General features: G+C 41.0%; 1 protein-coding gene across 1 annotated transcript; it reads left to right on the top strand.

The window, feature by feature from the left end:
- Positions 1-5,377: 5,377 nt before the first annotated feature.
- LOC114553069 (THAP domain-containing protein 4-like) lies at positions 5,378-7,583 on the top strand. Its single transcript, XM_028574164.1, has 2 exons — positions 5,378-5,613; positions 6,197-7,583. Exons 1-2 carry the CDS (start codon positions 5,439-5,441, stop codon positions 7,003-7,005), a joined length of 984 nt encoding a protein of 327 aa, XP_028429965.1. The 5' UTR covers positions 5,378-5,438; the 3' UTR covers positions 7,006-7,583.
- Positions 7,584-12,926: the final 5,343 nt, after the last annotated feature.

Here is a 12,926-nt window from a genome sequence, read left to right as displayed (position 1 = left end):
ACACCTCAGAAGAGATGGGTCTCTAAAGTCATTCCCACTCCTTATTGCACATTTCTGTCAACCTGAACAAACTGGAACTTTCCTGCATATTGTCTGGGAGTGTGAACAGGTGCATGAGTTTTGGAATAAAACAACATCAATAATATCTGATGTGATAGGATGTCGAATTCCTACTGACCCGATTGTTTTGTTACTTAATGACAACTCTAAATTACATCTGCTTGGGAGAAAGTTTGGTTAGCTCGCTTTTTTTATTGTAGGCGTATTTTCTGGACAGTTATGCTTAACAATTAACAAAGCCAAATCATCTACTATAGACCTATGGAAAGGTGCAGCAGCACAGGTATCAGTCCTAATGACCTCAGCATCACAGGAAGTAGAGGAGGGCGACTAGGCAAGGTGTGATTTTTGTTTTTGTTTTTGTTTGTTTGTTTTTGCTTTTTTTTCCTTGAGACCGCGGAGTGTGGGGGGTGGGAGTGGGTGGTTGTTCTGGTTCAAGTGTGTCTGTTCTATTGTTCTTTAAAATGAAAAAATAAAAAGATTTATCATAAAAAAAGCAGCTGAAACTCATGTTTGTAACTTTGGGTTTCAGGTTTTAAACACAGCTGAGATCCCTTTGATCTCTGTAATCAGCTAACAACCATGTCAGCTGTGATAATTCAAAAACTATAACTCATATCGCTTAAATGAATACATTTGCTGACAATAGACAATAATATCTATGTTTTAACATATAAATCATGTATGACAAGTAAAAATTGTGGGAGCAATTTATAGAAGAGACTAAGATGATTTTTTTAAGGCTCCGTGCTTTAGCATCACCCACTGTAAATCACACACCCATTATAATCGATGAAAATGCCTGAAAGGAACACTAAACTTAAACAGTTTTTTCACAAAAACTGTAAAAGATATCAAAACGCTTAATAGACCCTGAGTAACCGATATTTGTCTTGAATGGTTTAAAGTTTGGATGACGTCTGTAGGTGAAAGTATGAAGGAGAAGATAGATTTTGAAGTAGAAGAGGATTTGAAGAATTTGAAGCCTGCTCTCATTGGCCCTCATTTATCAACCTAACATAGAAACCAGCACAGATATTCAATTCAATTCAATTTTATTTATAGTATCAAATCATAACAAGAGTTATCTCGAGACACTTTACAGATATAGTAGGTCTAGACCACACTCTATAATTTACAAAGCCCCAACAATTCCAACAACTACAGTAATTCCCTCAAGAGCAAGCAGTGCGACAGTGGCGAGGAAAAACTCCCTCTTGGGAAGAAACCTCGGACAGACCCAGGCTCTTGGTAGGCGGTGTCTGACGGGCCGGTTGGGGGTGTGATGAACAGTGGCGATAATAGTCACATTAATAATGGAACAGTGACTGGATGTAGCAGGAAGCTGCAGGGTTCAGCAGGAAGCAGCAGGGTTCAACAGGAAGCTGCATGACATTGCAGGGCACCGCTGAGCTCAGCAGGGAGTGCAGCAGGACCACGGCGACAGCTGGAACCAGGATCTTGGTGCCAACGTTCTCCAAGGAAATACGCTGGGGGAAAAAACATAAGGACTCCGGGGAGTAAACTCCCCAGAAGCTAGGATTAGTAACAAGCATTGCTGGGACTGGATACACACAAATAGTAATAGTAATAGAAAGGGAGAGGAGAGAGCAGCTCAGTGTGTCAAAGGAAGGAAGTCCCCTGGCAGTCTAGAACTATAACAGCGTAACTATAACAGCGTAACTAAGAGAGACAGGTCATAAGGAGAGGTAGCTTTTTCGGGCTTAGAACTCTCCCCCTGCCGGATCGGGCTTGGCTGGCCTGCCTCCCTCTACTTTGTTATGTATTATTAATCTAACAATTATGAAGAGAAGCAGGTGGGCCAGTTAGGTGAACACTGCAACTCCTCACTCCCTAACTATAAGCTTTATCAAATAGAAGAGTTTTAAGTTCATTCTTGAAAGCAATTACAGTTTCTGCCCCCCGAACCCAGATCGGGAGCTGGTTCCATAGGAGAGCAGCCTGATAACTAAAGGCTTTTTGTGCGCAGATATGAGCGCAGAAATCATCTTACGACAGGCTTCACGTGGGATTCATGAAAAGTTTGTATCACACCAATCCGAGCGCAAGAATGGTCGTACATTGATAAATGCGGCGGCTGGAAACGATCGTCATTTAAATATCACGCCCAATATATTCTGGGTTTTGAGGCCTCGCCCCTACAATTTACGACATGGCGAGACGTAATCCGGCTGAGAAGCGGCACTTTTCAGAGGTGGAGATTGAAACCCTGATATCTCTGGTTCATTTGCACTAATGTGTGTACTATTTGGCAGCCTGAAAACTGTTATTAAATGCTGTAGAAAGAATGCGGGATGAAAAGAGATCACTGATGCGGTCAAAAGTGTTGCCGTAGTAAATCGGACTCCAGCTGAAGTTTAGCCTATTCAATTTATACATCCTTGACACATTTTCTATAGTCCTAATAGTAATATACAGGCTTCTATTGCAATCTATTAGGCCTACATGTAGGTGTACCTATAATTAAATAAACACACGGTAGCGGAGTTTCTTAGCAGTGTCTTTTATTTTACTCGTGTTCGTCGGAACGAAGCAAACAGCTGAGGGAGAGCGCGTGTCCTCCGCCCCCCCGTGCTGGACCCTGTCTCCTGACAGCAGAGGGGCTGGAAAAAAAAACAAGCCAAAATAACTTGGTCAATGGCAGAAATAAATCATTCACTTGAAAGAGAAACAAAAACCTGAAGAATAAATAAAAATGTTGTGCATCGTCATGTTTCCTGTATTGAATATCATTGCCTAACATAACACTATAGGCTACCTTTTAAAAGTGAGGAATAATATCCTGTCTCCTTCATATAGCCCTCAGTTGGTGGCTGTTCTGGACACTGCTCTCTGGGCATCGGGTCATCTGGCTCCATCGCTACATTTATGGCACCGTGTCTTCCTGTGCGATGTTGTGCAGAACCCCACAGGCTAAAACAATGTTGCAGACCGGCGCATAGAGGTCTTCTAAAAGAGACAGATCTGCCATTACTGATACGTGATCAACTGATGACTTCTCCTTCTCCTGTTAAACTGAGTATATGCTGCACTGCAAGTCCACACTGACTCAAAAACTTGCGTACACGAGTTCAGACCAGACGTGAGATTTGATCGCAGCCTACGCTTACGTCCAAATTGATAAATGCCGAGCTTAGCCTAGGAATCTGTTTTAGGTCGTACGCACGTTTCATAAATTAGGGCCATTGACTTTAATTGTAAAAAAAAAGCTTAATATTTAAAAAAGTATAAATAGCAGAATAAATGTTGAAGAAGTCCCATCATGTGCTTAAAGAGCTGAACATTTTGATATTTGAATGTTTTTTTGTAGCTGAACGTATGCAGAAGTTAGAGACGACCAAAAAACAAACGGAATAATAAAAATAAAGAATAAAATAACAATACTGTGAATGCTGATTCATATGCTGATATATAAATGACCTAGTTGAATTGAAAAATAAAAGAGAAACCCAAGATCACTTAACATTTAAGCATTTTTGCTGCCTTTTTTAATAATTCTGCCTATATTATACAGGGCTTTTTGAGGTTTTTTTTAGGTATAAGGTGTCTTGACACTCTATTTTACACTTATAATTTGGAAGATCTAGTGGCCTGAGCACAAATTAACAAAATGAAGCTTATTAAGTGGTCTTAAAAGGCCATTACCCTGAAAGTTTTTACTTGAAAGAAAAAAAAAACGTTTTTCATGAATATTGTTTTTTAAGTGATTTGACACTAAATTTCAATATTTCAGCTCCTAGACTGAAATCATTCAGGAGGTCCTAAAGAAGCTTCATGTACAACCCAAATTCCAGAAAAGTTGGGACGTTTTTTAAATTTTAATAAAATGAAAACTAAAAGACTTTCAAATCACATGAGCCAATATTTTATTGACAATAGAACATAGCAAATCATAGCAAATGTTTAAACTGAGAAATCTTACAATTTTATCCACTTAATTAGCTCATTTAAAATGTAATGCCTGCTACAGGTCTCAAAAAAGTTGGCACGGGGGCAACAAATGGCTAAAAATCAAGCAGTTTTGAAAAGATTCAGCTGGGAGAACATCTAGGCCCTCATTTATCAACCTAACGTAGAAACCAGCGCAGATATGAGCGCAGAAATCATCTTACGACAGGCTTCACGTGTGATTTATGAAACGTTCGTATCACACCAATCAGAGCGTAAGAATGGTCGTACATTGATAAATGCAGCTGCTGGAAACGATCTTAATTTAAATATCACACCCCAATATATTCTCGGTTTTGAGGCCTCGCCCCTACAATTTACGACATGGCGAGACGTAATCCGGCTGAGAAGCGGCACTTTTCAGAGGTGGCGATTGAAACCCTGATATCTCTGGTTCATTTGCACTAGTGTGTACTATTTAGCAGCCTGAAAACTGTTATTAAAGGCTGTAGAAAGAATGCGGAATGGAAAGATATCACTGATGCGGTCAACAGTGTTGCCGTAGTAAATCGGACTCCAGCTGAAGTTTAGCCTATTTAATTTATACATCCTTGACGCATTTTCTATAGTCCGAATAGTAATATACAGGCTTATTGCAATCTCTTAGGCCTACATGGTGTACCTATATTTAAATAAACACACGGTAGCGGAGTTTATGCAGTGTTATTTTATTCGTGTTTTTTTTCATGAGTCAGAACGAGACAACAGCTGAGGGAGAGCGCGTGTCCTCCGCCCCCCCGTGCTGGACCACCACCACGACCCTGTCTCCTGACAGCAGAGGGGCTTGGAAAACAAGCCGAAATAACTTGGTCAATTGCAGAAATAAATCGTTCACGACATAGAAATGAAAACCTGAATAAAAAATAAAAATGTTGTGCATCGTCATGTTTCCTGTAGCCTATGAATATCACTGTCAAACATAACACTATAGGCTACCTTTTAAAAGCGAGGAATAATAATATCCTGTCTCCTACGTATAGCCCCCAGTTGGGGCTGTGCTGGACACTGCTCTCTGGGCATCGGGTCATCTGGCTCCATCGCTACATTTATGGCACCCAGTTTCCCTGCGAGATGTTGTGCAGAACCCCACAGGCTAAAACAATGATGCAGACTTTTTCTGCTGTGTATTCATGAATATCAGATGATGTCACAACTGACGTCACGGACATCTCAAACTTGTCGGCCGCCATATTGAGTACCTGATTCGGCGAGATCGAAAAGGAACTGAGAAGGCAAGCCGCAGCTGGACCGAAGGAACTTGTGAAGTACTTAGCTAAGCCTTGATATTACACACTCCGGTACAATAGGTGGCGCTTTGCACCTAAACAAGTTGTTTGCGACCCGCCATTAACGCAGAAAAGAAAAAAGAAGAAGGAGAAGAAGAAGAATAAAAATAAAAGGAACTAGCTATGCCTTCAGTATGTTGTGCGGTAGGGTGCAACAACAACAAAGGAGACCCCAAAATATCCTTTTACAGACTACCTCAGGACGAAAATAGACGCCATCAGTGGCTTGCAGCCATCAAGAGGACAGACTGGACACCAACTTCAAACACTCGTCTGTGCAGTGCTCATTTTGTCTGTGGTAAGTGGATGTCAATATATTGTTAACGGCTAACGGTCGCTAATCGCCAACTGCCAACCTAAAGATAATAACATACGAATCTTTCCAAACAGTATTAAGCAGTCAGGGTAAATTGTTTCATATACTGTCTAACAGCATGAGTTTAGCGTCAAAGGTCAGTTTATCCTTTAATACAAACTTGTTACAATATCTGGTAGAGACATCACATCAGTCATAAACTGAGGATAATCGTTCAATCTTAGAACCAGTTTAAGATTGTAGTCTAGAAGTGTGTGTGTGTGTGTGTGTGTGTGTGTGTGTGTGTGTGTGTGTGTGTGTGTGTGTGTGTGTGTGTGTCCTAAAACTGGTGACATTACCAACTGGTTGGCTAATCTGTTTACACCATAACATTAGCAGCCTGGAGCATTTGTTGGAGTCACCGTTTTGCAAAGCATAGCACATATGAGTTCTTCAGTCCTTATTAACTTCACATACTAGCTAGTATTGTTTATTTCACTGACATTGTAGCTTTCTTCCACGTTGTTGACGTTTAGAGATAGTTATTCATAATCTAAATTATACTGTGAATTATTTGTCTCACTAGGTGTGAAGAGCCAGAACCCTCTGAACCCTGACTTTGTCCCAACAATATTTCCGTATCTCAGCTCCCCCAACAAGAGGAAGAGGATTAATCAAATGACAAGATTCAAACAAACACAAAAACTGAAGAGAAAAAGAGCAGTTAGTTTGGACAGACAAGAGACTGGAAAAGAAGAAGAGGGAGTGGAGATGGACAAAGATGACAGGCAAGAGTTTGACAGAGAAGACAGACATGAGTTAGATGAAGATGATGGACAGGAAATTGACGGGGGAGATGAAGAGAGGTCGGGTGGAGAAGACGGACATGAGTTGGATGGAGAAGAGGGACAGGAGATTGACAGAGAGGAGCCTGGAATGGAGACTAGCAGTGATGTAGGATTATCTCAAGGTTCCTGTGGAAATGCCTCTTGTGAAGCCACAATGAAACAATTAAATGAGGAGTGCGTAAGATTACAGACAGAAATTTGGAAGCTCAAGGGTCAAGTAAAGTCATTGTCTTTCGACCAAGAAAGTTTGAAGGACAAAGATTATAAAGTACATAAATTAACTGGCCTTCCTTCATATGTAAAACTAATTGTTGTTTTCTCTTTTATCTCATCATTCCTAAAGTTGAAATCCAGTTTGTCCCCTTTTCAGCAGTTTCTTTTGACATTAATGCGCCTGAGAATGAACTTGCCACTTTTCTTTTTAGCTCATGTATTTCATGTATCAATGTCAACTGCTGGTCGGGTTTTCAACAACACACTGAATGTAATGAATGTTAGGCTGTGTAATATCATAAAGTGGCCAAGCAGAGATCAGATCCTTTTGTAGTCTCCCAATGTGTTTATAGAAACGGCTTTGAAAATTGTACCAGTATTATTGATTGCTTTGAAATTTGTATCGAAAGACCAAAGGAAATGAGAGCAAGAGCACAAACGTATTCTCAGTATAAGCCTCATAACACAGTTAAATACCTCATCTCCATAACTCCACATCAGCTTTGTTTCGAAAGGTTGGGGCGGGAGGACAAGTGACAAGCATGTGACTGAGCACAGTGGATTTCTTGACTTATTGTCCCCTGGAGATGTTGTTCTCGCAGACAGGGGGTTTAACGTGGCAGAGTCTTTGGGTCTTGTTAATGCTCGACTCAAGATACCAGCATTTACTAAAGGAAAACGGCAGCTTCACCCAGCTGAAGTTGAGTCATCGCGGGGACTGGCAGCAGTGCGCGTCCATGTGGAGAGAGTTATAGGCCTCGTACGGAATAAATACACCATTTTGCAAGGAACTATACCAATAACTCTGTGCTACTCACCTCTGGACAAGATGGTGAAAGTGTGCTGTGCCCTCTGTAACCTTTGCCCCCCTGTTGTTCCAAAGGAGTGAATAAATTTGTGTCAATACATTCATTTCATGTCATTCATTAGTCTATTATGTCTTTTATGTGACATTAATAAGACACACAGGAAACTGTTAATGGCTGATACAGTACAAATATTTATTTCAATGTCAAACTTCTTCAAAACAGAAGAACAAGATCAGTAAAACTCATTGCTTATTAATTAATTTAGCAGGATATGGAATTGGATAAATAGGATATATTTTCAAGATATAAATGGTATATATAGTAATCGTATAAATAGTATTTACAATTTGCCAGACAACTAGACAGGGCACTCAAATCTAGTTTGCACACTCCAAAACCAGCTGAAAGGAAACCTCCCCACCAAAATAACTATATACAAATCAAAGAAAGCAAAGAAAGCAAAATAACAAAGAGAATCATGCACAGAAAACTTGATACAGTGTAACAGTATACCGTGTAGGTATGTGCGTGCGTGTGTGCCGTCAAGACTACAGGGAATGAACTAATACAATCTGAAGCATAAAGTCTTATTCTCTAGATCAGAGATCTTCAACGGGGTCAAAATTATTGTTAATTTTTTGAAAGTGTGAAAAAACCCACTGATGATAGGCTTACTGACCCATAAGTAAGGTAGCCACTAAGATCCACAGATACAGTTCATCCTAAGGATTCACTGTGCCACATGTATGTTTAACATTAAAACATGAATAGTTCCATCCGGCGATGCACCGATCCATGGCAGTGATTTGTTGATGATTAGGCCTGTTGTCTGCACTTGAAAATCAATGTGATGATCTTGCAATGCTGTGATGTACTGTGTCCTTGCTGTTAGCTCACTCACATGTCCCCATCTAGAAAAATAAAGAATAATTTATACTTTAATACATTAGCAATGCTGGAGCTGCTCCCCCCGCGACCCGACACCGGATAAGCGGACGAAGATGGACATTAGCAATATAGTATGCACTGCAAATCCAGAATAATGTATTCATTATTCTCTATGGAGTGCACACACCATTATGTACATGTAATGGCAGTCTCTTTTGAGAAACATGGAAACGTTGTATATTTAGGATTGGGATCATATTCTCAGCTTGTATCATTTAAGTCCTTTAAGTGGGATTGTAAGGACATCATTGTTCCTCTGAAAGATGGCTATGACAAATAGAATGCAAACCAGCCCTGGGCAGCATACTTTGATTTGATAGTCTCTCTTTGTACATTTCTATCGTTACCTCATTGCCCCTGTAGACACCTGACAGGACCGGGGATAGCAAATCCTCTTAATCAAGGATGCAGCTCTGCCTGACCTGCCTGCTTCGTGGAAGACTGACGCTGTTACTCTGCCTGCTCTTTGCTCAAACCAAACCTTACTGGCAGACTGTGCTCTGGTTGCCTCTTCTACTGAAGGACTGAAAGTTGAAAAATGTAATTCTATTTCAACAAAATAAAGCTATTAATGTAAACATTAAAACTAAAGACTTGCAATTTGTCAGTACATACCTGTTGCTCTGTTATCTGAAGATTGTCAAAGATGCTTTCACTCTCTACTAGTAAGGACGACAAATCAGCATGCAACTTTGCCTTTGAATATAATTTAGAAAGTGGTCCTGGCAAATTCAGTTGAAGGGTCTTTGGTTTGTATCTGTGAGAGTGGCCCTCGATCACAGACAAGATAGCAGTCCCCTTAGTACTTTCTTCCTGAACATCACATTCATACAGCTTTTGGTAGAAGTCCATATACTCCTCTTCTGTAGGGACAGGAATGCTGGGTAGTGGGGAGTATGTTACAGTCTTCTTCTTCATGAATGAGATGTTGCAGATTTCCTCGTACTGTACCTTGCCAGTTTTGCTCGGAAGAACCCAGGCACAGGGCATCTCTGTACTGGACAGTCCATCTTTAAGATTTACCGCTGCTAAGACAGCATACATGAGAGCAGCTGAGTGCGAGCATGCTTCACCCAATCCTGCTTTGCAGGTGCAGTGGGCCATTAAAATTGTCCCATCATCATGGACCACGATCCATGGTTGTGTGGGGGTCATGTTGACGGCCTGAGAGTGGTTCACCTTAAGAGAAGACAGCAGACTAGTAAAATCTAGTAAAAAGTCTAGTAAAATCAACTCAGTTGTCAATCAATGCATTTACAACACAGTGCCATGTTACACACAAAACAGTTTTTTTTATAGTGTACTAAGGGAGTGGAGAGAGAGAGAGTGAGTATGTGTATTTCATGTTACATGTTACTGTTTCACTTAATGCTGTCTAATTGTTACAGTAAAAACACTTGTTAAAGCAACCCTGAATTGAATTATGAGAGAGCTCTTAAAAAAGACCATGCCTGTTATTTCCTCCCCAAAACATGAAAACACAACGCTTTTCATTCGTTCTTGTAGTTTGTTTTGAAACCATGACAAGATGATTTAGCTACCCCTTGTGCTGACATACACTAGAAAACAGCTAGAAGTTAGTCTAGATAGCCTTGAGTTGTTTTGCTAGCTGCTAACAGCTGTTTACAAAGTTCGGTTAAAAGAACACTTACCTTTCCTTTCACGAGAAACATCTTCTTGTTGTGAAGGTGCCATATCACACCCCCAACCGGCCCGTCAGACACCGCCTACCAAGAGCCTGGGTCTGTCCGAGGTTTCTTCCCAAGAGGGAGTTTTTCCTCGCCACTGTCGCACTGCTTGCTCTTGAGGGAATTACTGTAATTGTTGGAATTGTTGGGGCTTTGTAAATTATAGAGTGTGGTCTAGACCTACTCTATCTGTAAAGTGTCTCGAGATAACTCTTGTTATGATTTGATACTATAAATAAAATTGAATTGAAAATAAAATTGAATTGAATATCTTTGAGTCAAGGACCCAGCCCGCAACAAAGTACCGATATGCCTCGGTACTCTTGTACGCTTTGAGGCTTTCACCAGTGTATGGCGACGGATTATGTATAAGGTAAATATATATGTCATTGAATGCCAGGATTGGTAGTTCGGTAGCAGCGGACAGAGGCTGGAAGAACGTATCAAGTATCGAGTAGGGATCACATCCTAACGAGGATATTTTTTGAAAGTAACGTTTCTTTTCATGGCAGTCGAGGTGCGAAATGTTGCCTTTCGTAGCCATTTAGGTACACTGTATCCGTATGAAGCTGTAAATTGTAGCAAGCTTGTCAGTTGTTACGGTTGGTACTCGCTCCGCCCACGGCCCCGCCCGGCCGGTAGGTACTCAAGATGGCGACATTCAGTTGGAAAAAGAGTGTGATGACGTAAAAGGTCATGTGACTGGGTCCCCCCACTGATGCGAGCCATCTGCCCTTAAACAATCCGATGGAGCGCTCCACCGTGGCACGTGTGCGTACTGCACTATTGTACCGGCTCATAGAGGTCTTCTAAAAGAGCCAGATCTGCCATTGCTGATAAGTGATCAACTGATGACTTCTCCTTCTCCTGTTAAACTGATTATATGCTGCACCGCAAGACTGACTCAGAAACTTGCGTACACGAGTTCAGACCAGACGTGAGATTTGATCGCAGCCTACGCTCACGTTCAAATTAATAAATGCCGAGCTTTGCGTAGGAATCGGCGTACACCCGTCGTACGCCTGTTTTACGTCGTATGCACGTTTCATAAATGAGGGCCAATGTTCCTCAACGTCAAATTGCAAAGGCTTTGCAAATCTCATCATCTACAGTGCATAACATCATCAAAAGATTCAGAGAAACTGGAGAAATCTCTGTGCGTAAGGGACAAGGCCGGAGACCTTTATTGGATGCCCGTGGTCTTCGGGCCCTCAGACGACACTGCATCACTCATCGGCATGATTGACACACACACACACACACACACACACACACACACACACACACACAGAAGAAATTGATCTATTATAATTGACCCTTCGCTAAGCCACGCCCGAAAACCGCCACAGGCCAATCGTGTCTTAGCAACCGTAACTAGGCGCAGGAGGTCTGTCAAGCTTTCGAGTGAGGGAAACACGCCGAAGTGTTGTGCAAAACCGATACCCGGTATCCTAAAAGTTTGGACAGGGTGGTGGAATTTGTTCCCTTCCCGAAACCCAAGGGGAGAAATGCCGGGCGTGTATCAAGCAGTGTGGGAGGCCCCATTCATTCAACTAAATGTCGACAAGATTAACAAAAACACCTAGCTAGCTACGTTTGCTCTAAGGCTAGAACACGCTAATGTTAGCTAGCTAGCTAACTCAGCACAGCATTGCTTGGAAATAATTACGGTTCTTTGTTCATAATGCATATATTTGAACGTAAAATAAAGGACAATTCCGGCGCAAAACGAACCTAGGGGATAATAACAGATGTGTACCCACTCGATCGCTCTCTGGTACATGTTTTCATGCTAATCGAATGTGTTCGTAGCTTGAAACAAGCTAGTGCGGACCGCTGATTAGCTTATAACGCTAGCTAGTATTCGGGGCACAGGGAATCGCTATTTATACCACTAAAAAGGCTCAACATATCACCACACTTCAACGGTAGCATAATGAGGGTCCCTAAATGTTAACAGAAGCATTGAGAAATAGATTGAATAAAGAGAGATTATAAAGACAGTCGCGTTCTCGTATACAGGTGGCCGCCGTCTTGGGAGCTATGGTCTTTCTAATCTATCTTTTTAATAAACTGTCTGTATAGTGTACACTTACAATGTCCTAAATGCTTCGGTTAACATCTAGGGACCCTCATTATACTACCGTTGACGTGTGGTGATATTTGAGCCTTTTTAGTGGTATAAATAGCGATTTGTTTTTACTTTCCCTGTGCCCCGAATACTAGCGTTGTAAGCTAATCAGCGGTCGCGCTAGCTTCAAGCTACAAACACATTCAATTTTGATGACATTATTCGCTAATGGGTTGCATATTATGTCATGCATATATCCCTTGAATGCATACTGCAGTCCCTTTTGTCTTGCTCTCTCAGATATTTCACCTGTTGGCCAAAAAATACAAATTATCTCCTTGGGAATGTCTGACACCGGTGCATACATACTGTAATAGACGTGCCAGGCACGAAAGCTTGTCAGGCGTTGCAACAGTAACTAAGGAGGGCGGGGCTTAGCAAAGGGTCAAGGGGCTGTCAAACGATTTTTATCGCGATTAATCGCTGAATTTCTATAGTTAATCGCGATTAAGCGCATGTTTTATCACATGATTAAAATTCTATTATTTTGCATTTCAGAACTGTTTTTAAGTACATATTAACAATGAAAAGCAATTCTTACCAGTGTATCTTGATTGGGAATCAAATGAATGCAAAAAAAGTGACTTTATGAACTTGATTTTAAGGTTTGTATTTGTTTATTATTTATTTATTTACTGTAAACAAAAGAAAAATGTGTGAAGTAGTCACACATTTGAAT

The sequence above is a fragment of the Perca flavescens genome, chromosome 3, assembly GCF_004354835.1.
Source record: "Perca flavescens isolate YP-PL-M2 chromosome 3, PFLA_1.0, whole genome shotgun sequence".
NCBI lineage: Eukaryota > Metazoa > Chordata > Actinopteri > Perciformes > Percidae > Perca > Perca flavescens.
The sequence above is the reverse complement of the archived record's forward strand: the minus strand, read 5'-3'. Positions and strand labels throughout refer to the sequence as shown.

Excerpts from the sequence above, each read along its gene's own strand:
- LOC114553069 (XM_028574164.1), top strand. The coding sequence starts at position 5,439 with ATGCCTTCAGTATGTTGTGCGGTAGGGTGCAACAACAACAAAGGAGAC. Across the intron at positions 5,614-6,196 it reads CAGTGCTCATTTTGTCTGTG|GTGTGAAGAGCCAGAACCCT; the intron begins GTAAGTGGATGT and ends TTGTCTCACTAG.